Below are 27646 nucleotides of genomic sequence, written 5' to 3'. Positions count from 1 at the left end.
AGCTCCCATTGGCTGAGCCGAAGGTGGAGAAGACCACGAACAGGGGAACGATCCAGGACACCGGATGTAAGACCCGGTGCCCATAGGTCTGGAGGAATCACAAGCAGAAGCCCTTGTAAGGGGTCTCACTCAAGTACATTCAATGTCTGGGGCGAGTGCAACAGCGCTTTTCTGATGCCGTGAAGCAGGGGGATCGAACTGGCACCATGCACACCACTATGCTAAATCACCGCAGCCATTGGGATCTGTGGTCGCAGTGGTGCTAAGACATTGGGAGTGAGGTTTACCCTGGAGGACAACTGTCACTCGGTGGCACAAGCTTGAACGCTCCATGTGTTGCACACACACGTTAACAAGTAAATAAAGAGTCAACAGTTGTTACTATTGGGCTGCAGCCAATCAGCCCATCACTGTGTTCCCTGTAGGCATGCAGCTCATCAACAGATTGTTGTGTAGTCAATGGTCGATGGGATTGGACAGTTGGACAATGTCGCAGAAACCCAACACGAGAATGTCTATCAAAAGAGGATATTGATTGAGCTTCTATAAGCGCCCCTATAGCATACTCCTATGTATTTTGCTCTGAATGAGAGCAATAAAATGTGAGGGTTTCCTTTAGGAAGATTGCTCATGATGTCACACACATACCAAGCAAAACCCTTATTAATTATATCAAGAAGAAGAATAACTGGTTGCTCGGTTAGTCTATCATTTTTGTAATTTATAGTACAAAGATGGCGGGCTTGGACATTTTATCCTGATTTATTCTGATCACATGATTGAAACCCGTCTAAAGGAAATGTAATGTTGTGATTTATGCAAGTTGCTGTCTGTTGATTTCTCTCTATGTGCTCACCACGGCCACCGCTGACGACTGCAGAACCTCTGTGGTGGACATCACGGTGAAGTAGGACACATTGACCAACACGTAGCACACCGACACCAGGGGAATCCCTATCAGGACGGCCAATGGGAGGTTCCTTACAGAAAAACACAGTGATGTTAACGACTTGTGGCCCTGACGAAGACGCGAGTCAAACACACACAACCGTTGTGCATAGTCTGAAGTCATAGTCTGAAATTAAAAGGAAATGGAAGCATCAAAACACATTGCCCATAAAGCGCTTTATGAGGAGGGCATCTAACAGCAGTAGCCTTTTTGAGTCATAACATCATATTATTTATTAATATGTTGAATGTTCCCCCAATACTCAGGTCCTAATCCTAGTCCTAGCAGCTTCATTCCAATATTTTTCTGTGCATATCTCAAACCGATATTTTTGCTTTACCTTTTCTTTCTAAATACAAAGAATTAAGCAGCTTCATTCCGATATTTTTGCTGCTGTGGTTTGGTTTTGGTCGGTGGTTCACAGCAGCAAAAATATCGGAATGAAGCTGCTTAATTCTTTGTATTTAGAAAGAAAAGGTACTCAATTAAAACTCCTTTAAAATCCCCAAGTAAACATTTACACTTGTGTTTCCAAAATCGAGGGAGTTGTGTGAATGTAAAATGAAAATGCTGGTTTGCCATGGGAATGAATGGCACCATCAGTAGCCTTAACTTACAATACAACTTCTTAAGATGTATTCTTACATGTCATTGTGTGTGGTCTCTTACGATTTTAAAATCGTGAGAGAAAAAACATTGTACAAATCTTTTAGTTTGCACTTTGTTTAAAATCTTAACCTAGATTAGGGAGAATCTATAAAAGTCCTAGTGTTTGATTCAGACCACCTCAATCATCAACATTTCAACTTTTCAATTACTGCAAGAATTACTTAAACTGTGATTAATGTAAAGCTTAAATGTTGTGGTGTATAGGGCTTGTTCATTGCAAGGTCACATGGCAATGACCATTCGAGCTGGGAGCATTGTAATGTTGGTTGTTATGTCATTGTAATTGATCACAAAATTGTGATTGAATCTGCCACAGCATTTCTCATGCAAGAAATGACAAAAAAAAGTTTCATTATCAGAGGTTACAGTATTGTTACAGCCAATGCTTTCTTTTGGTGATTAGTAGAGCTGATCTACTAAGTATGCCAGCACCCGAGTCTGGCTGTCTGGCTCTTTCTCTCTGGCTGTCTGGCTCACTCTCTCCGGCTTACTGGCTCTCTTGCTCTCACGCTCTCTCTCTCTCTCTCTCTCTCTCTCTCTCTCTCTCTCTCTCTCTCTCTCTCTCTCTCTCTCTCTCTCTCTCTCTCTCGTGCGCCAAGGTATAAGATTTGTGACCGAGAGTCTAGATATTTGTGTTTTTCTGTTGCCATTTAGTTTTTTGCTTTTTTCGTTTTTCTCCTGTGCTTGTTAGAGAGGTAGTTTCGAAGTGTATTTTTGTTCAACCTAGACTGTGGGTTTTGGTAAAGCAACAGAGGGTATTTTGGTTATTATTATGGCCTTAGCTACCCCGAAGCGATCCCTTTATTTTGTTCCTTTGTGTGTGTGTGTGTGTGTGTGTGTGTGTGTGTGTGTGTGTGTGTGTGTGTGTGTGTGTGTGTGTGTGTGTGTGCGCGCGTGTGTGTGTGTGTGTGTATGTGTGTGTGTGTGAGTGTGTGTGTATGTATATACCGTACATTAAATGCTTTATTTTTGACTTGCTTTTTATTTTGATTTCACTTCCTGGTTCAAGCGTCATTGTAATCCATTAACGTAACGTAACATACGTCTTATACCCATTACGGGTTGTAATGGCATATTTACATTGATTTAGTACAGTACTACAACTCGCTGAAATACTCTCAATATGTATTGCCAACAATATTATATATATATATATATATATATATATATATATATATATGATATATATATGATATATATATATAGATATATTTATTTCTCACCGGTATGGATTCTTCAGTTCCTCTGTGATAACATTCAGTTGATTCCTGTGTAAAAATATGAACGTGTTAATATGTGACAGGAGACCTTTGGCAGGGTATGCCAGGACATAGATCAATGTACATTTAGGTAACAAGTTCCTACCAGCCATCATATGCCCAGAGACCGTTGTAAAACGCAAGTCCAATGGTGCCAAACGAGGTCAAGCCGCCCTCAAAGGAATTTGAAAAGTTCTTGGTGTGTCCTGGACGGAATTATGAGGCAATCACACCATCAGCTTGGTCATAACAATATAAAGGTTACAGTGAAAACATGTTGCCCTCACGTGATGAATTGATACGCCGTAACGTAACGATGAAGATGTATGACCAGCTAAGAGAAGGCTCACCTTGTGCCAACATAACGAGGCCGGAGACCACGATGACCAAGATGATCAACAGTTTGGCCGCGGTGAAGAAGTTCTGGACAAAGCTAGCTAGCCGGACGCTAGCGCAATTCACCAGGGTGATCAGCACTGAGAGTGAGCCAGAACACACACACCTCTTTATTCACTATGAGGTAGTGTTGTTTATCTCATTGTAGTTGGTGCTGTTGCTGTTACCGTTATCATTGTTCTAATTATCATATACTTATTGTGGTTGTTATCATATCAATATTGTCATTATTGTATAAATATTGTTGTCGTTATCATATTATCATGGTAGTAAGCATTTGTGTTATCACATACTTATAATTATAATAATATAAATAATAATAACATAATAATAATTATTGTTATAATTACTATTAGTATTTTTATCATTATCATATCATACTTTTTATCATTGTTATCATCATATCATTAGTATTGTTATTATCAAATCATTGTTATCATTATCTAACAAATCATTATTGTTATCATTGTGATATCATTTCTGTTGTTATATTCCTCATTAACTTCTACTTCTACGCCTACTACTACTTCTACTACTACTACTACTACTACTACTACGACTACTCCTACTAGGCTACTAGTACTACGGGAAGACGGCATAGCTCACATATGCATGCCGCCGCCAGACATTTGGTGACGATGAGGGGAGGAGTGCATCCTGGGTAGAAGGGCGTGGCTGCGTAGCTGGCGAAGCTCAGGGAGATGATGGCGAAGGAGGAGGGCTTCAGGACGATGGCGGTGGTCCAGGAGTAGAGGTACGCGACGACGGGCCCGAAGCCCTCCATCAGGTAGCTGTACTCCCCTCCAGACTTGGTGATCATGGTCCCCAGCTCGGCGTAACACAGGGCGCCTGTATCACCAATGGTAACAGAGAGAGACACGCGTACACATACAGACATACAGGGATATGCACACACACATGTATAGACAAGACACTCACTCACACATACAGACACACAAGGACAGGCCCACACACACACAAATTCACACACACTCGCACAAACAAACGTTTATGAACACGGACAGAAAGCGAGCACACGACCAACAAACACACAGACACACACGGTTGGATTCTACAGTACATGGACAACACGTGGGGAACACACAATATAAACGTCACTCATATCAAATCGTGTTGTGTGTGCGTTGCTGTGTGTGCGTCTCCTGCCCTACCCAGTGTAGAGAGCAGGCCACAGGCAGCCCAGACCAGCAGGCATGGCCCTACGGCCCCTGTGTTAAGCAGCACTGCCTTGGGAGAGATGAAGATCCCAGAGCCAATCATAGTCCCCACGATGAGGCACACCCCACTCAGTAGGCTCACCTGGGGATGGGTCGGAGAGAGGGAATTGTATATTATAAAATGATCATTTTCCACTTGGAACACTGTGATTTTCCCACCACTATTTACCTTCCCCACCACTATTTACCTTCTCAGCACCAGACTCAACTGCATTCCATACATTCTCTCTTTCTCTCCCCCCACTTCCTCCCCCTACTTGTGTTTCACACACACACACACACACACACACAAAAAGTTCCTAACACACTGAAACAACCCCACAATCTCCTTATCAGGCTACATATTGGATTACAGATTACCTCTTTATCTACAATGTATGTCTGTTAAAGCACTGTTTCCCAAACCTTTATCATCAATCATTATCACTGCCACTTCCTTATCACTTTATATATCTGGTGGATAATGATCAGCCATGTTCTGAAGCAGCCTCACCCCACAGAAAGGACCTTCAGAAATCTCAGAGCATCTTGGCTGCACGCCCTCCGTGTGACAGCCTTTTCAATCCACTCTATGGTTAGGGTACAATGAATGTTGCATTTTAACAAATTTGCATGGAATATTAGAGATCTGACTACGAAAGGGAACAGACTCACAACTAATTTCAAAGACTGAACAAACCGCAGCTTTGATTTGTCACTACACCAAAAGCAGGTTGAGACAGTGGGCAAGTATAAGGCTTTCTTATTGCGGCTCTGAACTACGCGGCTCTATCGTAAACCTTGACCCCTGACCACTTTCAATCCATTCTCCTAAAAGGTGTCATAACAACATTCTCCAATTCTTTCCTGTTCCAGTCGAATCACAAAGCTGTAAAGAATCACTCATTGATTTACATCTGCTGGATAAATACAACAAAGGACAGTTACAGATAACATCAGTTATCTCAATCTAAGAGATTGGAGAATATTTTGACTCAGACATTACATTGAGAATGACTCTACTGACAAAGGTGGCAAGGGCGATAGGTTTTGTCATTCTGTGTCTTATAGGACAGCAGCGACGTCTGTATTTTTTCTCTGTTGAGAGTGGATGGGTCGAAACTAGCTGAACAAGTTCAAGGATATTTCCTTTGTCCCTCTAATTTTATCATAACCCCTAAACCAGTGGCGGCTGCTCAGCTTTTAAAGCGGGGAAGCTCATTTTCGGCCTACATCATATAAATTGTCAATTTATGTATATGAAAATTATCCTCTCTGTTCCTTTTCAAGGAAATACTCTATCATACCAACTAGCTGTCTTTCCCAGTGACTTGACCAGTGTCCTCTCAATGGCCAGCAGAGCTAGGCTGCTTAAACGGCCTTGGCCCATTGTGTTATGGGTGTAGGACTTGAGCCGCTTTAAACAGGAAAAGCTCCTTTATACACCTGCAGATGTAGCTCCAATTGTTGCCACTAATGAAAAAACTGTTTTTAAAGCTGAGGCATTGCACTGTCCAACTCCATGTCTTTAATGAACACCAAGAAATCACACAGCTTTCCCCTGTCACCCTGCAAGACCTGATCTGAATACAGGACTTGAAGTTCAGACCTCAGGCTCCCTGAATCAAAGTGATGGCAAACTACCAAAACAATATTAAACTTGAAAAAGGAAATGTGAGGATTATGTTAAACTGAAGCAAGGAATTGTGTGTATTAGTGTATGAAATGTACAATGAAATAAAAAATAAAAAAATTGTCTAGCAATTTCGCCAAGCAAATATCAAGTAATAGGTTGCAGTTTGTCTTTCGACTCGCTTGCAAAATCTGCGATGGGACTGAGGACTGAAGAGAGCTCCGGTGACGTTTTATAGTTCAAAATCGCTGTCAATCAAACAACTCAGTCTTTCGCAGACCCTCCAATCATCACGCAGAAGCCCAGTGTCCAGGCCAGCCCACTCCACTCCCCCCCAGAGATGCTGAGCGTCCGTGGGAGGGACATAATCGCAGCATTATCCAATGACCATCGACTTTCGACGCCCGAAGCTCCGCTAGGCAGTGGCAAAAACTACTTAATTCATCTTTCAGGTCTACTTTATTTTATTTTATTTGATGATCATAATACTATAGAATATATAGTTTGTTTCCCTCACCCTCCATTGCTCGATTCAACAATACATTTTGGCACTTTGACTACCGGATCAGACCGCAGCAAAAGCCTTGGACTTTCCTATCGCCAACATGCCTCTGTACTCTGATGTCTCAGGCACGGAGACTGGGAAATGCACAGACTGCACCAAACTGCAACAGACAGTGGCTTTATTTGAAATGAGGCTAGCGGCATTAGAAAAATGCAAAGGACTCCTCCAGGACACAACAGGATGATCAAAGCTACACTGTATCCTTCCCGAAGCTGGACAATCATGCCATGAGAAGAAGCGAGACTACAGCCTCCCCCACACATCTACTGTCCGACTTCTGACACACAGACAGACCACAGACTTTGAAGAGAGACAACAGCCCGCCCGACACCATCAACACCATGCCTTCCCCCTTTGCTGATGCTGGCTTGGCGAGGAACGTCCACCCCCCTCCTCTGCACTCCCCCATCGACGATGACCTCCAGCACTCCCCCATCGATGATGACCACCAGCCTCATCTCTCCCATAGCCACAACAACAACTCCAGTTCCACTGTCTCCTCCCTTTATGATTTTCCAGATTAATTTAAGAAACTGAGAAATGTTTAAACTTGCATCTGCGTCAATGATACCATCCCCACGTCATGACCACAGTCTGATAACATCCAACAGCACAAAGGAAGTTTTGCATAATCTGCTGAACCCAAGGTTGCCTACATCAAACATGGCAACTTTTGCATTCCTGCTGTAACCACTAAGAGAGTAAACAAAGGGAAACTTAGACGCACTGCTAACCTCTCAAATCTCATACCTATTCCCTCCAAACCAAAATCAACCTTAAAGCCTATCAATAACACCATCAGGATGGGTCTACTTGATGTTAGGTCTCTTAATAACAAATATTTTTTAGTTAATGATTTTATTACCACTTCTCAACTGGATTTCATGTTTTTAACTGAAACATGGCTAGAACAAAATAACAGTGCAACCGTTCTGATAGAGACAGCTCCTCCCAACTATAACTTTTTTGATGTATGTAGATCTGGAAAAAGAGGTGGAGGGGATGCTGCTATATTTAAAAATGTATTTCAGGGGAAACATGTTATTTGGTGATTTTCCATCATTCGAATACCTTTGTGCTGTATTGAAATGTTCCCCCAGAGTTCTCCTATTAATTATTTACAGGCCACCCACATATGCTGCAAATTTCTTCGATGACTTTATAGAATTATTGTCTAGCATCTCCACAGACTTTGACTGTAGTTATAGTCTACATGTGACCAGTTATAACTGGTCACATCAATTTTCATACTGATGATTTTAATGATAAGTGTGCAAAAGACCTTTTTACCATTTTGGACACATTTGAAATGTCTCAACATGTGAAAGAGGCTACTCATTGTAAGGGGCACACTCTAGACCTGGTTATCACAAAGGGTCTCAATGTTTTAGATCTCTCGGTGACTGATCCTTCACTGTCGGACCATTTCTGTGTTTTCTTTAATATATATTTTATTCCCGACATACAGACAAAATCAAATACTGTCAAAAAACTGTATATCAATGAACATTCTAATGTACTTTTAAAAAAGGCCATCTCCTTGCTACCATCTCTCAACCCATGTTCTGCTGATGATCTTTTAGAAAACTTTAATTTGAAAATTTTGAAAGTCATAGATGTCATTGCACCTTATAAGGTTAAAATGATTTCTAGAAAGCAAAAGGCACCCTGGAGAAAATCTGCTTTTGTAACAGTCCAGAGAAAAGAATGCAGGAAGGCTGAACGCATATGGCGTAAAACAAAACGTAAAACTTAAAAAGTGCTAGAGAAACATTTTTCTCCAATATCATTAAAACCAATACTAATAATGCCAAAACCCTATTTGCAACTGTTGATAGACTGACCAAGCCCCCAACACAAATTCCACCTGACCTTCATTCCACTCAGAAATGCAATGAGTTTGCAGCAAAATTGAAGGCATCAGACGCGCCATCAATGTCTCCACTTTAAACAAAAATGTTGGACTACCACCCTATTCAGGCAAAAGTAACATTGCATACTTTACCTACCAACCTCTTTAAGAATGTTTTTTTGTTTTTTGTCCTAGCAATAGACATATTGCAAATAGTTAACAACTCTCTCCAATCAGGCAATTTCCCAAAAGCCTTAAAAACTGCAGTTTTTAAGGCTCCCTTTTAAAAAAGCGGAGCCTAGATGCCTCTATTATTAACAACTACAGACCAATATCAAATCTACCCTTCATAAGTAAAATCATTGAGAAAGTTGTCATCCAACAACTTCGAACTTTCGACCCCTTCACAGCACCGAGACTGCCCTTATTAAAGTTGTAAATGACATCCGTCTTAACACAGACTCTGGCAAAATCTCAATACTAATACTACTAGACCTCAGTGCTGCATTTGACACTGTAGACCATACAATACTTTTGGACAGATTAGAAAACTGGGTGGGGCTTTCAGGCACAGTCTTACATTGGTTTAGGTCCTACCTACTTTGTTTCCATTGGCGACTTTGTTTCAGAATCAACAAATGTGACATGTGGAGTCCCACAAGGTTCGATCTTAGGACCCTCTCTATTCAACATCTACATGCTCCCACTAGGGCAAATCATGCAAAATAATAATATTGACCATCACTGCTATGCTGATGACACGCAAATCTATCTATCACTATCACCAAATGACTATCAGCCCATGGATCTGTTGTGCCAGTGCATTGAGCAAGTCAAAGACTGGATGTGCCGAAATTTCCTTCAACTAAATGAGGACAAAACCGAGATAATTGTATTTGGTGCTAAAACCGAAAGGCTTAAAGTTACCCAACACCTTCACTCTCTGTCCCTGAAAACCTCAATCAAAGCCAGAAATCTAGGGGTTATCATGGATTCAGATTTACATTTCGACAGTCACATCAAATCAGTTATAAAATCTGCATATTATCACCTCAAAAACGTAGACTTAGAGGGCTCATGTCTACCGAAGACTTACAAAAACTTGTACATGCCTTTATCACTAGCAAGCTTGATTACTGCAATGGTCTCCTTACAGGTCTCCCAAAAAAATTCTAGGCAGGCAACTACAGCTTGTTCAGAATGCTGCTGCTAGAGTTCTAACAAAGACCAAAAAATTTGAACATATTACACCAATTCTTAAATCGTTACATTGGCTCCCTGTATGTCAGAGAATTGATTTTAAAATCATGTTGCTAACCTATAAATCCCTACATGGTTTAGGGCCAAAATATTTAACTGATATGCTTCCACTACATAAGCCTTCTAGGCCACTAAGATCCTCTGAGACCAATCTGTTAATTATCCCCAGAGTCAACACAAAACATGGGGAAGAAGGATTTAGTTACTATGCAACAAATAGCTGGAATAAACTCCCTGAGGATTTAAGACTTGCCCCAACTCTGACAGCTTTTAAAACAAGACTGAAGACTTTTATGTTTGCTTTAGCTTTCTGCTAAATCTTAAATCTACAATGCTTCTATCTATTTTTTATTTTATTAGTAACTTTGCCTTTATTTTCTCACTTTCTAAAATGCATTTTTTTTTTTACTTTGCCTTTCTAAAATGTTTCTAAAATGTTTTTTTTTAACTTTGCCTTTATTTTCTATCTATTTTACTTTTTACTTATCTATTATTTTCTTTTATTGTATGACAATGTTTATATGTGAAGCACTTTGAGTCTGCCCTGTGTATGAAAAGTGCTATATACATAAGGTTGCCTTGCCTTGCACAAAAAAAAAGCTGTTCTATGCATCCCCATTGAAGTGGATGGACGCTGAGCTTCAACAGGCAAATGCACTGTGACGCTACGGGAATGAATGAGAAGGAAATCGAGTCAATCGATAAGCAGCTGATTCTGAACGAACTCATCTTCTAGATGGACGCATTTTTAGTCAATTAAATGTTAACACAACAGTATATATTTGACCATTTAATTTTTTTAATTTTAGGGGAAGCTGAGCTTCCCTTGCAGTCTAACTGTGCGTTCACACCAAAAGACACAAATTTCGCCGATTCGCGCGACTCAGCGAATGTTGTAGCGCGACTCAGCGAAATCTGTCGCTGTGCTTAATGTGTGCTTATTTGTGTGCACTTAACGTGTCGCGGGGCGAATTTTGTCGCGGAGCGTTTTGCCTGCCAACGGTCATTCATGCCAATTCATTCTCATCAACCATGGCCGAGATGTGTGTCTGTACCTGTTGTGGAAGAGGGAGAGACGTCGGAATGCCCGTCGTTTATGGGTTAATAATATAATCCGGAGGCGCGCACCGCTTTGTGCCATGATATTATATATATCGTATATATTATATGATATAGATATTTATATATTATATATCAACCCGGTATCACGCGATTTCGTGCACGAACGTTAATCTATTGAATCGTGTCCCACAGCACGATTGTCCGACTTTTTTCGTTCTACACAGAACGAAATGTAAACCAATGCATTCTGAATGGGAGCGTTTCTCCGATTTTTTCGTGCTACACAGAACGAAATGTAAACCGATGCATTCTTAATGGGAGCGTTTCTCCGATTTTTTTCGTGCTACACAGAACGAAATGTAAACCAATGCATTTTGAATGGCAGCGTCAGAGAGAGAGAGAGTGAGTGAGTGTGTGTGCAGACAGTACAGTGCACCCTCTAGTTATATACAGTATATGTCAATATGTCCGATTTTTTAAGCAGACCTCCTCAAAAACTGAAACAAACGTCCCCCACAGAACGAAATGTAAACCAATGCATTCTGAATGGGAGCGTTTCTTCGATTATTTCGTGCTACACAGAACGAAATGTAAACCAATGCATTTTGAGTGGCAGCGTTTTTTTCGTGCTACACAGAACGAAATGTAAACCGATGCATCCTGAATGGGAGCGTTTCTCCGATTTTTTTCGTGATACATAGAACGAAATGTAAACCAATGCATTTTTAATGGCAGCGTTTTTCAGACGAGAGAGAAAGAGCGAGAGAGAGAGAGAGAGAGTGTGTGTGTGTGTGTGTGTGTGTGTGTGTGTGTGTGTGTGTGTGTGTGTGTGTGTGTGTGTGTGTGTGTGTGTGTGTGTGTGTGTGTGTGTGTGTGTGTGCAGACAGTACAGTGCACCCTCTAGTTATATGTATGTCAATATTTCCGATCTTTAAGCAGACCTCCTCAAAAAATGAAACGAACGTGCTCCACAGAACGAAATGTAAACCAATGCATTCTGAATGGGAGCGTTTCTCCGATTATTTCGTGCTACACAGAACGAAATGTAAACCGATGCATTTTGAGTGGCAGCGTTTTTTTCGTGCTACACTGAACGAAATGTAAACCTATGCATCGTGAATGGGAGCGTTTCTCCGATTTCTTCGTGCTACATAGAATGAAATGTAAACCAATGCAGTGTGTGTGTGTGTGTGTGTGTGTGTGTGTGTGTGTGTGTGTGTGTGTGTGTGTCAATATTTCCGATTTTGCAGAAGACCCCCTCAAAGACTGAAACGTATTTTTCGTGCTCCACAGAACGAAACGAGAGAGAGAAAGAGAGAGAGAGAGAGAGATAGAGAGAGAGAGAGAGAGAGAGAGAGAGAGAGAGAGGCTTCAGAAGGGGTGTGCGCAGATAGTACACTGCACCCTAGTTATTTTTATGCCAAAACCACAATTGCATCAAAGGGTAAATGTAATGTATTAGGGATACAACTGATTTCCCTGCTTTTAAGAGCAGACCTCCTCAAAAACATTTCGTGCTCATGTGCACGAACGTTAATCTATTGAATCGTGTCCCAAAGCACGATTGTCTGACTTATTTCGTATTAGACAGAACGAAATTCAAACCATAGCCTTTCAATTGGGATATTTTCTTTGACTATAGAAGGGGTGTGCGCAGATAGTACAGTGCACCCTCTAGTTATTTATGTGTCAAAACAACAAATGCATCAAAGGGTAAATGTAGTGTATTAGGGATACAACTGATTTCCCTGCTTTTAAGAGCAGACCTCCTCAAAAACATTTCGTGCTCATGTGCACGAACGTTAATCTATTGAATCGTGTCCCAAAGCACGATTGTCTGACTTATTTCGTATTACACAGAACGAAATTCAAACCATAGCCTTTCAATTGGGATATTTTCTTTGACTATAGAAGGGGTGTGCGCAGATAGCACAGTGCACCCTCTAGTTATTTATGTGTCAAAACAACAAATGCATCAAAGGGTAAATGTAGTGTATTAGGGATACAACTGATTTCCCTGCTTTTAAGAGCAGACCTCCTCAAAAACATTTCGTGCTCATTTGCACGAACGTTAATCTATTGAATCGTGTCCCAAAGCACGATTGTCTGACTTATTTCGTATTACACAGAACGAAATTCAAACCATAGCCTTTCAATTTGGATTTTTTCTTCGACTATAGAAGGGGTGTGCGCAGATAGTACAATGCACCCTCTAGCTATGTATGTGTCAAAACAACAAATGCATCAAAGGGTAAATGTAGTGTATTAGGGCTACTCTGATTTTCCCGGTTTTTACAGCAGACCTCCTCAAAAACATTTCGTGCTCATGCGCACAAAAGTTAATCTATTGAATCGTGTCCCAGAGCACGATTGTCTGACTTTTTTCGTTCTACGCAGAACGAAATGTTAACCCATGCGTCGGAGCGTTTCTCAGAATATAAACATGTAAGGTCTATATATATATATATAATAGAATTAATCTAGATTAATCTAGATTAAAATGGCTCATTAGAATTCTGCCGAAGGCATTCATAATATGTGTGTGCTACCTAAATAATGACTAAAAGTAAGTCTTTGAGAACGGGTTTCTCAAGCCAGGTGGCGCATTAGACCAGGGGCTCATCTCCTGTTTCCAAAATGCATCACAAACTCTAGTATAACTTACTACACGCTTACTATCACAAACTCAAACACGGGAAAATATAACGGCACCGGGACGCGCCCTCGCTACAGGTCCACGGCACGCTCGTCTCCGGTGCGCGTCGCGGCAGCAGCGGCAGCCGGGGCGGCGGTGGGGGCGGCGTTGACGGCAGACGGCTGGTACGCGTCCGCCTACCGCCGTACCAAGGCGGGCAGCTCGGAGGAGTGTCATCGCTCACCCAAGTTGTTTCTATTATCATTGCTACATTGTCTCCAGCATATGGCGCGATTATGGACATTATATTTTATTAAACACTCAGCTTCTGTTTACTTCAACTTTGAGAATAGATTAACGGCGATATTTTTTTTTATCGCCCGATAAGAGTCTCGCGTTAACGCAGCACGTTAACGCCGATAACGGCCCACCACTAATATATATATATTTATATTTATTTATTTATTTATTTATAGCCTATAGGGTGACCAGATGTCCCGCTTTGTGCGGGACAGTCATGCATTTCCACTTTTTACAAATTGAGACGTTGTCCCGCATTGTTATTGATAGTTATTGACTCGATTTTTTAAAATGCGTGTTTTATAATCTGGCATTTATCAAATAGCTGTGTGCGGAGACAGCAGTGAGGGCTGTCTTCAGGGGGCGGGGCGGGCCGTTTGATCATGTCAATCAAACTGGGACGCGGACGCAGGTTAAGGGAACACCCACCAACATGATAATGAAGATAATAAGAAATTATTTCCTGGGACTGGGAACGCCTCGGGATCCCCCCGTCAGAGTTGGTCAATGTGGCCCGGGAAAGGGAAGTCTTTTTAATGTGAAAATGGTGGACATACTTTATAATAACATGGTTGCTATGACGGTTGCTATGGACGCTGAACCCAGCAGCTCGCGTGCCGTTTAAATCATGGCTATAAATGTTTGTCTTTGCTGATTATGTTATTTTATGTAACCGTGTAGGCCTAATGATGTTCTCTTATTTAACAACTTTAAAAAAACTTTAGTACATTTTTTAGAGCAGGTATGGCGTCTTCTTTCTTGGGATTTAATAGAGCGTGTGGTGGTCTCCGTAGGCCTATATAATAAATAAATGAATAAATACATATAGGCCTATAAATATGTAGGCCTATGTCAATGGTCAATGATCAGATACAGATCTTGTTATAACAATAAGCTACATAGCTACGTGGTCTACTTATAATATTATGACTAAATAATTGTATGTTTTTATATATATTAATTAATAATAATAATAAAAATATATATATATATTATTAATTCAATATTAAACCAATGGATTTCAATCGGGAGATTATTTTCGACAAAATATGGGGCAGGCTGCGCAGGATTTTATGGCGCTATGGTGGTTGCCATCGACTACACAAACTGGCCATTATTTCATTTTCTGTAACATCCACGCATATATCCTGCATTTAATACATGTAGGCCTACACGTTATATGCACAATATTCTGAACAAACCCCCGAACATATTGATTCTAGGTTCCTGTGATAGGAGCGGGACGCTGTGATGTTAATTTATTTATTCATTAAATTATTATTAATCGATTAAACATTAATGTACACAATGTATGCACCGTTCACGTTGCAAACGACTTCATGAGTTCAAACATAAACATTCATTGTAACATGACATTCATTCATAGCTCTGCTCCGAACCACGTTAACGACATAATTTGTAATAATTAATTAATAATAATATTATAATTATTATAATTATTTCTAATTTGCATAATTTTATGTCAAAGTCCTTCTACTCCTTCTATAGTGTCTCTGGTTAAGTGCGGCAACTGAGCTGCCGTCAATTGTGTTGTTTTTGTCGTAAACTAGGGTCTGCTGGCTAGGAAATAGACAGATATTCTAAGGTGTCCTTCAAAATTCACCTTGTAATATCTTTCTATTTTCCGCAGTTTAGACTTATAATTAATAAGTTACTTTTGCATTGAACTTGACTTTCTGACCTTTTTTTTTTTTTTAATCCCTGTCTGGTGGCTAGTCACGTCACCCAGAGAGATGCGCATGGTCAGATTTTGTAGTGACACAGCCTATAACCTATTCATGAAAGCAAAACATCAAGCTCATTGATTTAACGAGGCATGTTATTTGAAACAATTAATTAAGTTATCATGTGTGAGAGGTCATTCCTCCTCCTGAGTGTGCTTCCTATTTATGTCTAGTAGGCTATACTGTCCACAAGCACCCCCCACCCCTCCCAATATGGATATTGAGAATTGTTGCCACGTCCCAGTGGTGGTGGTGTCATATAAATGAAAGAGGGCATTCAAATATACTAAAGTGATTCATTAGGAGGCCGAAGCCCTAAAGGAAGTGATGCAATAGGTGGCTGAGGCAAGGACATTAAGCAGTAAGCTTAATAAATTAGTTGACAAGAGATAGAATCTTGTCCATTAGACCATCAGGGTGCATCTTGGGATTACTCTGTGAAAATTGTGGGTCTCTGGAAAAAAGCCGGCCCTAACCCTAACCCTAACCCTAACCCTAATCCTCAGACCCCCCCCTCCCTGCCCTCGGGGTCCGAGAAGGCCAAGTTTCGGTGTGGGGGTCCCAGTTAGGCCCTAGAATAAGGTAGTCAAGTTTCAGGGCGGTATGACCTTCCTATCCCAAAAACTTTCTTTCCACCACATTCTGATCCACTAGGTCTTACACGCAACACTTCTGAGAGGCTTTGTCCAAAAAACTGTCTATTTTGGAAAACTTTTTTTCTGTAAGGGCTAGAACTCCAAATCTCAGATATGTTATTCTCAGGACCCTGGGAAATGTGTGTATACATTTTGGCATCTCTAGCTATCTCGAAAAGGTGGGAAAAGGGGCGTGACCTCGGACAGTAAGGTAAATGTGAATAAGACTAGGTTAGTTTCTAGTCCCCATTTTTGATGGGATGGAGGTGTTAATGTGTGCCTTAAGGTGTGTAGACACAGCTGGCCTGTGGACAAGTTTTTGAAGTCTGGGGTCAAAAGGTCAAAAGGAGCCAGCACCACGCCCCTTATGAGATAACAAAAAGTTAATGTGCATTTCTCTCATAACTTTTTGTCATTATTAAAAAGAGGCCTGATTCTCAGATATGCATGTTGGATGGCCAGGGTGTAGGTCTGAGAAGAACTTCAGGCCAAAATCTTGCAAGCGAGCCGGTGAAGTGCAACAAGATCAGATGGAGCACTTGGTAAGTAATTTCTTGTAGGGCTGGTGCCCCCAAGTTGATAATCGTCCTTTGCGACCCCCGTTGATAAAAAAGAGACCCCAGGTCTATAGCTTACTTGTTACTGGCCTTGACTCAGAAGTTACTTATTGCATCACTTCCTTTAGGGCTTCGGCCTGCTTTCATTGTAGTATATTTGAATGCCCTCTTTCATATATATGACACCACCACCACTGGGCCGTAGCAACAATTCTCCATATCCATATGGGGAGGGGGGGGGGGGGGGGGGGGGGTGTGTGCTTGTGGACAGTAGGGGTACAAATAGGAAGCTTGCAATGAGGATTTCAATCACCAGAAATAGTCAATACACACTCAGGAGGAGGAATGACCTCTCACACATGATAACTTAATGAATTATTTCAAATAACCCTGCCTCGTTAAATAATCAATAGGCTATAGGCTATAGGTTATAGGCTGTGTCACTACCAAATATGTCCGTGCGCATCTCTCAGAGTGACGTAACTAGCCACCAAACAGAGATAAAAAAAAGATTACAAAACAAGTTGATAACAACAAACTTATTAATTATACAAGTCTAAACTGCGGAAAATAGAAAGATATGGGGGGCAATCGATGGCAACCATCATAGCAAGTCACGTGACGTGGACGCAGGCCCATTGAAAAGAATGGGCCAAAAAAATGTAGGCGTGTCACATGTTCAGAGCCGTAATGCATTTTCCGCTGTGGACCAACGCAGTTTTACTTCAATCTGGAATGAGACTGGGTTTAAGGGACGTGGTTAGTTTCAGTTTTTGAGGGGGTCTGCTGAAAAATTCTGATAAATTAGATTATTTTAGCCTACTTGTTTTGACGAATCCTGCGCAGCCCCCCCCTTCTGAAGTCGAAAATAAATTACCAATTAATTTATCTATTTATTATATACGAAGACCACCAGACCTCCTCGAAGCAAAGAAAATGGTCTGTTAACCCACTCTATTAAATCACAAGAAAGAAGACGCCATACCTGCTCTAAAAAATTTACAAACGTTTTTTTTTAGTTGTTAAATAAGAGAACATCATTAGGCCTACACGGTTACATAAAATAACATAATCAGCAAAGACAAACATTTATAGCCATGATTTAAACGGCACGCGAGCTGCTGGGTTCAGCGTCCATAGCAACCGTCATAGCAACCATGTTATTATAAAGTATGTCCACCATTTTCACATTAAAAAGACTTCCCTTTCCCGGGCCACATTGACCAACTCTGACGGGGGGATCCCGAGGCGTTCCCAGTCCCAGGAAATAATTTCTTATTATCTTCATTATCATGTTGGTGGGTGTTCCCTTAACCTGCGTCCGCGTCCCAGTTTGATTGACATGATCAAACGGCCCGCCCCGCCCCCTGAAGACAGCCCTCACTGCTGTCTCCGCACACAGCTATTTGATAAATGCCAGATTATAAAACACGCATTTTAAAAAATCGAGTCAATAACTATCAATAACAATGCGGGACAACGTCTCAATTTGTAAAAAGTGGAAATGCGTGACTGTCCCGCACAAAGCGGGACATCTGGTCACCCTATAGGCTATAAATAAATAAATAAATAAATATAAATATATATATATTAGTGGTGGGCCGTTATCGGCGTTAACGTGCTGCGTTAACGAGACTCTTATCGGGCGATAAAAAAAAATATCGCCGTTAATCTATTCTCAAAGTTGAAGTAAACAGAAGCTGAGTGTTTAATAAAATATAATGTCCATAATCGCGCCATATGCTGGAGACAATGTAGCAATGATAATAGAAACAACTTGGGTGAGCGATGACACTCCTCCGAGCTGCCCGCCTTGGTACGGCGGTAGGCGGACGCGTACCAGCCGTCTGCCGTCAACGCCGCCCCCACCGCCGCCCCGGCTGCCGCTGCTGCCGCGACGCGCACCGGAGACGAGCGTGCCGTGGACCTGTAGCGAGGGCGCGTCCCGGTGCCGTTATATTTTCCCGTGTTTGAGTTTGTGATAGTAAGCGTGTAGTAAGTTATACTAGAGTTTGTGATGCATTTTGGAAACAGGAGATGAGCCCCTGGTCTAATGCGCCACCTGGCTTGAGAAACCCGTTCTCAAAGACTTACTTTTAGTCATTATTTAGGTAGCACACACATATTATGAATGCCTTCGGCAGAATTCTAATGAGCCATTTTAATCTAGATTAATCTAGATTAATTCTATTATATATATATATATAGACCTTACATGTTTATATTCTGAGAAACGCTCCGACGCATGGGTTAACATTTCGTTCTGCGTAGAACGAAAAAAGTCAGACAATCGTGCTCTGGGACACGATTCAATAGATTAACTTTTGTGCGCATGAGCACGAAATGTTTTTGAGGAGGTCTGCTGTAAAAACCGGGAAAATCAGAGTAGCCCTAATACACTACATTTACCCTTTGATGCATTTGTTGTTTTGACACATACATAGCTAGAGGGTGCATTGTACTATCTGCGCACACCCCTTCTATAGTCGAAGAAAAAATCCAAATTGAAAGGCTATGGTTTGAATTTCGTTCTGTGTAATACGAAATAAGTCAGACAATCGTGCTTTGGGACACGATTCAATAGATTAACGTTCGTGCAAATGAGCACGAAATGTTTTTGAGGAGGTCTGCTCTTAAAAGCAGGGAAATCAGTTGTATCCCTAATACACTACATTTACCCTTTGATGCATTTGTTGTTTTGACACATAAATAACTAGAGGGTGCACTGTGCTATCTGCGCACACCCCTTCTATAGTCAAAGAAAATATCCCAATTGAAAGGCTATGGTTTGAATTTCGTTCTGTCTAATACGAAATAAGTCAGACAATCGTGCTTTGGGACACGATTCAATAGATTAACGTTCGTGCACATGAGCACGAAATGTTTTTGAGGAGGTCTGCTCTTAAAAGCAGGGAAATCAGTTGTATCCCTAATACATTACATTTACCCTTTGATGCAATTGTGGTTTTGGCATAAAAATAACTAGGGTGCAGTGTACTATCTGCGCACACCCCTTCTGAAGCCTCTCTCTCTCTCTCTCTCTCTCTCTCTCTCTCTATCTCTCTCTCTCTCTCTCTTTCTCTCTCTCGTTTCGTTCTGTGGAGCACGAAAAATACGTTTCAGTCTTTGAGGGGGTCTTCTGCAAAATCGGAAATATTGACACACACACACACACACACACACACACACACACACACACACACACACACACACACACTGCATTGGTTTACATTTCATTCTATGTAGCACGAAGAAATCGGAGAAACGCTCCCATTCACGATGCATAGGTTTACATTTCGTTCAGTGTAGCACGAAAAAAACGCTGCCACTCAAAATGCATCGGTTTACATTTCGTTCTGTGTAGCACGAAATAATCGGAGAAACGCTCCCATTCAGAATGCATTGGTTTACATTTCGTTCTGTGGAGCACGTTCGTTTCATTTTTTGAGGAGGTCTGCTTAAAGATCGGAAATATTGACATACATATAACTAGAGGGTGCACTGTACTGTCTGCACACACACACACACACACACACACACACACACACACACACACACACACACACACACACACACACACACACACACACACACACACACACTCTCTCTCTCTCTCTCTCTCTCGCTCTTTCTCTCTCGTCTGAAAAACGCTGCCATTAAAAATGCATTGGTTTACATTTCGTTCTATGTATCACGAAAAAAATCGGAGAAACGCTCCCATTCAGGATGCATCGGTTTACATTTCGTTCTGTGTAGCACGAAAAAAACGCTGCCACTCAAAATGCATTGGTTTACATTTCGTTCTGTGTAGCACGAAATAATCGAAGAAACGCTCCCATTCAGAATGCATTGGTTTACATTTCGTTCTGTGGGGGACGTTTGTTTCAGTTTTTGAGGAGGTCTGCTTAAAAAATCGGACATATTGACATATACTGTATATAACTAGAGGGTGCACTGTACTGTCTGCACACACACTCACTCACTCTCTCTCTCTCTGACGCTGCCATTCAAAATGCATTGGTTTACATTTCGTTCTGTGTAGCACGAAAAAAATCGGAGAAACGCTCCCATTAAGAATGCATCGGTTTACATTTCGTTCTGTGTAGCACGAAAAAATCGGAGAAACGCTCCCATTCAGAATGCATTGGTTTACATTTCGTTCTGTGTAGAACGAAAAAAGTCGGACAATCGTGCTGTGGGACACGATTCAATAGATTAACGTTCGTGCGCATGAGCACGAAATCGCGTGATACCGGGTTATATAGATATAGAGCTCCGGGAGTCGCAAACGGCAACAATCACTTTCTCCTCCAAGCTGCGGTTCACTGAACGGTTGAACGGTGATTGGCTGTTTTACGTTACTTCACCCAGGGAGTGAACTGATTGGCTGTTACGTGACGTCACCCAGGGAGTGAACGCTGATTGGCTGTTTTACGTTACTTCACCCACGTTACCCACAGGGAGTGAACGCTGATTGGCTGTTTCAACGCGAATGCCGCGAAAAAGTTGAAATATTTCAACTTCTGCGAAATCTGTCGCTCATTCGCGCGACAAAATCCACGTGTACGCGCCCGCCCGTCTTGGGGAAAACTGTCGCCCCGTCAATCAAATCTTGTCGCGGGTCCCGGCGACAAAAAGTTTCGCCCGATACGCGTCTCTACGTTCACTTAACATTGAAACGTGTCGCGGGGCGAAGTGCAGTGTGAACACACAGTTAGAGAAATCGCCACTGCCCTAAACCCTTACTGTGTGTTCACACTGCACTTCGCCCCGCGACACGTTTCAATGTTAAGTGAACGTAGAGACGCGTATCGGGCGAAACTTTTTGTCGCCGGGACCCGCGACAAGATTTGATTGACGGGGCGACAGTTTTCCCCAAGACGGGCGGGCGCGTACACGTGGATTTTGTCGCGCGAATGAGCGACAGATTTCGCAGAAGTTGAAATATTTCAACTTTTTCGCGGCATTCGCGTTGAAACAGCCAATCAGCGTTCACTCCCTGTGGGTAACGTGGGTGAAGTAACGTAAAACAGCCAATCAGCGTTCACTCCCTGGGTGACGTCACGTAACAGCCAATCAGTTCACTCCCTGGGTGAAGTAACGTAAAACAGCCAATCACCGTTCAACCGTTCAGTGAACCGCAGCTTGGAGGAGAAAGTGATTGTTGCCGTTTGCGACTCGCGGAGCTCTATATCTATATATAATATATAAATATCTATATCATATAATATATACGATATATATAATATCATGGCACAAAGCGGTGCGCGCCTCCGGATTATATTATTAACCCATAAACGACGGGCATTCCGACGTCTCTCCCTCTTCCACAACAGGTACAGACACACATCTCGGCCATGGTTGATGAGAATGAATTGGCATGAATGACCGTTGGCAGGCAAAACGCTCTGCGACAAAATTCGCCCCGCGACACGTTAAGTGCACACAAATAAGCACACATTAAGCACAGCGACAGATTTCGCTGAGTCGCGCGAATCGGCGAAATTTGTGTCTTTTGGTGTGAACGCACAGTTAAACCCTGATTGTGCCAGGCTCCAACTTGGCTTCCAAAATACAATTTTATGTCTAGCATTTTGTCATTTTATTGCTCGGCCTTCTATGTCTGCCCTCCTGAAAGCCTTTTCCAGTTGTCTTTGTCTGAAGTGCTCTATCCTTACCATACGTGCTATGGATATCTATTTGCGTGTTTTCCATCATTTTCTGTACCCTGGGAATCCAGGAGTTCTCGCGTGAGAACAATTTGAATTTGCTCAGCGAGTCACTCTGGGAATAAGCAATATACTCACTCCCCGATTCCCGTGGCCCAGAACATTAACCAATCACATTGGTGTATCTCATATAGGCGGGCCAAAAGCGTTGCTGTTTTACCAACCGGATATGGCAAGAGCCTTATCTATTGGTTAGCTCCGCTGGTCATGATACGTCACCCCTTGTATTCTTCTGATTGGTTGTAGTGTTATCCAATTGCGTGCAGTGATATTTTCAAATGCATGCTTGGTGCCGCCCCTCAAGTTGGGCCATTTTCATTACTCGTTGCCAGACCCTACAGCTTTCTAAATGTGGGTCTGGATTTCCAGGCTACATTTTCTGTGCATTTCTTCCAATTGTTGCCTTTGCTTATGTTTGCTGCTAGGGATAGCATGAATGAGCCCACAGATATGCAATTAGCACTCCTAATCGCTGTATGAAGACACGGTTGTGCCATGTGAATTTGCCTAATCATATGTGGGCTGGGTGAAGGCAGCCCCAGTATGTTTCAACGTGTTACAAGATCCTGAGGAGGGTGGAGTCAAGGCTGGTTATTCTCCACGCAAACCTATGAATGAACCTATGTATATGGAGACCCAATTAAAATCCTGTGCGACACACACCTCTGGGTCGCGACCCAGTCTTTGGGTTATACTATGTGGGAGTCAAGCCAGGTCAAAACAATTGTATTTGTTCAGTCCTTAGTCACAATCACATTCTTAAAGGGCTGCACATGCCACATCTTATGATGCACCCTAGATACTAGATATTCTGCATCAACCTCAACCTCACTGTTTCAGGCAATACTTTTAGAGTTGTTAACAAATGTGCCATTATAGCAATTAGCACAAGTGCTATTTTTTTATTATAATTGATCCAGAGTGTACATTTGGGGTAAAGCACTAATAGACAAATTTGATTCAACCCAACATACACACGTGAATGAATGTTAAAATAGTTTGAACAAAGGGGTGTCACGGGACTCCCCCTGCAATGACTTGAGGTAATCTGGACAGCAATGTTAAGTGGCTCTGATCTGCGTTCATTTTTGATGAGGGTCCTCCTGGTACTGCCTGATACAAGGGGGTGGAGTGTGTGTTCGGGCATGCATGGTTGCATGTGGATGGGTTAGGGTTAGGGAATTTGTGAATATACATGGAACCAGTTTTGTGTGCCAATCCGGGGAAAGGAGAAAGGAAAGGAGAAAGGAGTCAGGAGATTTAAAGTGCAATTTGCCTTTATTGTATTTATGAATAAGCTAAATATTCCTTAGGAATGTAACAAACCACCAGACAGAATAACTACCAATCAACCCAAAAAGTTTTTTTCTCAGGAGACACACACTATAGACACACACTGCAGCTGACCAATATCCAATATACCAATATATATTATTTTACAGCAGTATCTAACAAGCATGCGCTTCAATTCAGCAGTGCATGACTCAGACGAATATCAATTTAAACACCACTCATTAAACACCAGAGCATTTTGGTGATGAATGAATGAAAGTAAATGTAGGACCAAAAGGGGGTTCTTGTTGTGAGCCTATTTAATTTGCAGACAGAGTCTGCAAAGTATTTTAGTGGGAGGGGGTAATAGGTCAAGTCTAGGGGAGGTTAATTACACACTAACAAAGTCGAGAGGGTTATTATGGTTGGAAAAGGCAGGCGAGGCTAAATGGTTTTATGGTTGGAAACAACCATAAAACGGGGGGGGGGGGGCTGTATGCACACACACACACACAGACACACACAGACACACAGACCATGTATCCAATGGCACAGACCATCCGGTAGTTCCAGTGTTCCTCACCTCTTTCTGCAGAACAGTAGCCTTCACAGGGTGCTTCATGGAGGCCTTCTGGCCATCGTTAGGGACGGAGCCATTTTGGGAATCAACCCTCTTCCTCATGCTGCCGGTCTTCAATTCACCCAGCTGGAGGATGAAGAGTGGTACCATGGTAACAACATGATAATAACATGAGATGGATGAACATGATGCGTGAAGTAGAACAATCACAAAATTGTTAAGACTATACTTAAGCAATAGATCACAGGCTGTGGTATGTTCTCATTATACCACAGTTAACGGGCGTTGTCTGTCCCGACGCTCAGCGGAGGGACGGCGACCCCCTTAACTGTGGTATAATGAGAACATTTCACTGACTGAAACGGTTACGTAAGTATGGCGAAATGAAAGTCATAGACACCCTCAATTTTGAAAAAGCAAGAAAGTAATTTTTTTTTAACGAATACAAAAAAGTAGTCACTCCTGGCTGCCTGCAAAGTGTACGGCAGTTGCTGTGTAGCTTGGTTCGCCGGCAATTTAGCCTACTATCGAGCAGTTCACTCACCGTGTGCCTATTGCTTTACAACATTTCCACCCTCTCCATCAATCAACATATTTATAGGCTTCTATGAACTATGCTATAGCTTTTATATATAAATAAAACAACAGTTCAAGTTAGGCGCAGAGTGATATGGAACTCCGTAAACTGAATGGGCGTCATAGCTGTGTGTATACGCTCATTATACAACAGTTGGGAACCAATAAGATCGCTTGATTTAAGCCACCCGTTTTATAAATATGCGTATTTGTGTGTGTACGTGTCTGTGTATGTGTGAGAGAGTTTGTTCTTAAAAATGCTAAGCTAATGCTAATGCTAAGGGTTTTTATGAGCACTGGAATTGTAAAGTGGGTTTAATTAAGAAAACTATTCAAAAGTACTCAATTGCCGTAACTAATTTGAGATAATTAATACCAAGTCACTTCACACCTCAGTTATGTGTGCATTTTAGACTATATTTATATACATTTTTTTAGTTGTATCGTTCTATATTTGTATTAATATAGTGCTAACAAATGAATGTGAACACTGAGTCTTTTTCAGTGGAGTGCAATATTCAATGTATTTTGATTTGAGTACATAGCATTTGCACTAGCCATGGCATATAAAACAGCATTTACAAAATAAATGCTTTATGCATGGATGAACACTGGTCTTAATACTGGTTTGGTCAGTATTAATATAACATAATGCGGATGAATGTTGGTTGGGGGGGCCCCCTAGGAATTCAAAATCGCCACTGATTGAGTCTTTGGGGCTCTTGACAAATCAGTAATCTGTATTCACAAGAGTTGTTCATTCACAACTTATTGTGTGCATTGTGTTCAACAGGTCAAACTATCTGTTCAAAAAAGGATATGCAAGGTCATTGGTCTTGTAAACTAACAGGATATGGTCTGAAGTAATAAAAGAATGCCCTTAAGAATTAGTAAAAAGAGAAATATGACCTCATAAAACAAGTATAAAATTGTAGACCTTGTAGAATTCAGGTGACTTTCGCTTGTTAAATAATAATACAATAAATGAGTCAATAATATAGTGCTGTCATTCTTTTATTATTTTTTTTACTTATTAATCGCACAATTTGCTGTGATTTTCTTCTTAAGATTGAAGGTAGTAATAATGGATATTTAAATGTGAAATTATAGAATTAATCTAGAATCAACACAAAGTACCCTAAATATATATATAAAATCCACAATGATTAAGGGCATCTTGACCCATTGTACTTTATGACAGGTGAAACATTTCTCACACCTCAAGTCAATCTTATATGAGTTTCCTTAATAAAAAGAAGTGAGAATCATTGTCATAAATCTGCCTCTTGAGGTTGTAACGGATAAAGGGCTATATAAATAATATTGAATTGAATTGACATTTTATGTTGTTTATTTATAAGGCTCTACTATAAAAACCGTCTTGTTACCTCTGCTCTCTGGTTTAATTTTAATGCAGTTCTTAAAGTGTCAGGTCACAGGACATTTTAACATTAGCTGTATCTATTCTTCACACTGACTGAACATGGTGAAAGTGGTTTAATACACTATGCTGCAATCAATTTGAATATAATCCCAGAAAATATGAAGCCCAAATCTCTTATTTCACAAAAACAAGGTTGGATGATGTATAATGTGTGTCATGCGGTTAATGTGTGCCTGTCTATGCTTAAACATACATATTTAAAACACATTCAGTACATAGGTCTCTCTTGAAAAAGAGCTCCTAATCTCAATGAGCCAACCTGTTTAAATAAAGGATCAAATAATACCAGTATGTGGCTTTCGGGTAATTGATGAATAGTCTGAGTCAAGCTTCTGTCACGCAATTAGTTTGTTATCAGAAACACGCTTTACCTATAGCCAGTACCATACCACAGTAGGACGATAGCTTCTTCAGTAATTTAATATCAGTGACCCACAAAGTCACTCACAGCTGCCAGTCGTCGTCTATGTTTCGACACCTTCCCTCATCTATACTACATAATTTCACCCTGGGAGTCATAAAACAGACATGCTTCACAACCCAAATTGCTTCTGCACTTTGACCTAACATCTTCTTTCACTGAAGCACCTTGCACCAAATAACACTCATAATGAAAACATCATTAGTATCCAAACATATATTTAACAATGCAGCACCTATGCTTATTTGATAAATAAAACATGCATGGCACATTCAAATTAAAGCTAGACGCTTGATATGCACAGTGCATCAACACAGTTAGTAATGTTTTTAAGTTACAGTAAATATATACTATATTATACTCACAGATAACCTGAGACACCTCCCCTAGTTCCTCACTCTCCTTGAAGTATATCAAAACATGAACTTCATGAGGTGAGTAGAATACAATCCAAAAGCAGAAGTCCTGAGTGGTGCTGACCCACCTTAGCCTTGATTTGAATGATCTCTTTGTTGCTTGGGGTCCTGGCGCTCTGCTACTATGATCCCACTCCTTCGGCTAGGAGCCTCTGATTGGACAGCTGGGAATACAAGGAGGGGCTAACATAAGGCCAACATAGATGAGTGCACCAAAGATATTCTAGAGCAGCGCAAGGAAGAGTACAGTTATATAGGGTATAGTAAAAAAAGAGTACCCAGTATAATGGATGTGTAATCAGCTGTGCTTAAATTGAACGCAAAAGGCTGCCACTGTAGGGCCTGCATGGCTCTCATAAGGGCTGCTCATGGTTTGCTTGGAAAAGGACCAACTAGATTGGTTTGGCTATACTACTAACTGATTATTTTCAGACTATTCCATGTTGTTTGTCTCTCTGTACGAAAAATTACACA

At 41.3% G+C, this 27646-nt stretch overlaps 1 protein-coding gene across 1 annotated transcript in view; it reads right to left on the bottom strand.

Moving 5' to 3' along the window:
• slc7a9 (solute carrier family 7 member 9) overlaps nucleotides 1-27257 on the bottom strand; it is a gene marked incomplete at its 3' end in the record, with an annotated part of 28344 nt that extends 1087 nt beyond the window's left edge. Inside the window, exons 1-9 of the mRNA XM_084476352.1 lie at nucleotides 27122-27257; nucleotides 24319-24441; nucleotides 4446-4593; nucleotides 3880-4122; nucleotides 3228-3353; nucleotides 2984-3083; nucleotides 2842-2886; nucleotides 857-980; nucleotides 4-88 (exon numbers count right to left, since the gene is read on the bottom strand). Of these exons, the coding sequence (XP_084332478.1) occupies nucleotides 4-88; nucleotides 857-980; nucleotides 2842-2886; nucleotides 2984-3083; nucleotides 3228-3353; nucleotides 3880-4122; nucleotides 4446-4593; nucleotides 24319-24417 (970 nt within the window). The 5' untranslated portion in view covers nucleotides 24418-24441; nucleotides 27122-27257. The remainder of the gene's footprint in view (nucleotides 1-3; nucleotides 89-856; nucleotides 981-2841; nucleotides 2887-2983; nucleotides 3084-3227; nucleotides 3354-3879; nucleotides 4123-4445; nucleotides 4594-24318; nucleotides 24442-27121) is intronic.
• Between the last annotated feature and the right edge of the window lie 389 nt (nucleotides 27258-27646).

This window comes from Micromesistius poutassou (genome assembly GCF_964030765.1).
Source record: "Micromesistius poutassou genome assembly, chromosome: 12".
In the NCBI taxonomy this organism is placed as follows: domain Eukaryota; kingdom Metazoa; phylum Chordata; class Actinopteri; order Gadiformes; family Gadidae; genus Micromesistius; species Micromesistius poutassou.
Note: the sequence above shows the minus strand (reverse complement) of the source record. Positions and strands in the feature narration are given on the sequence as shown.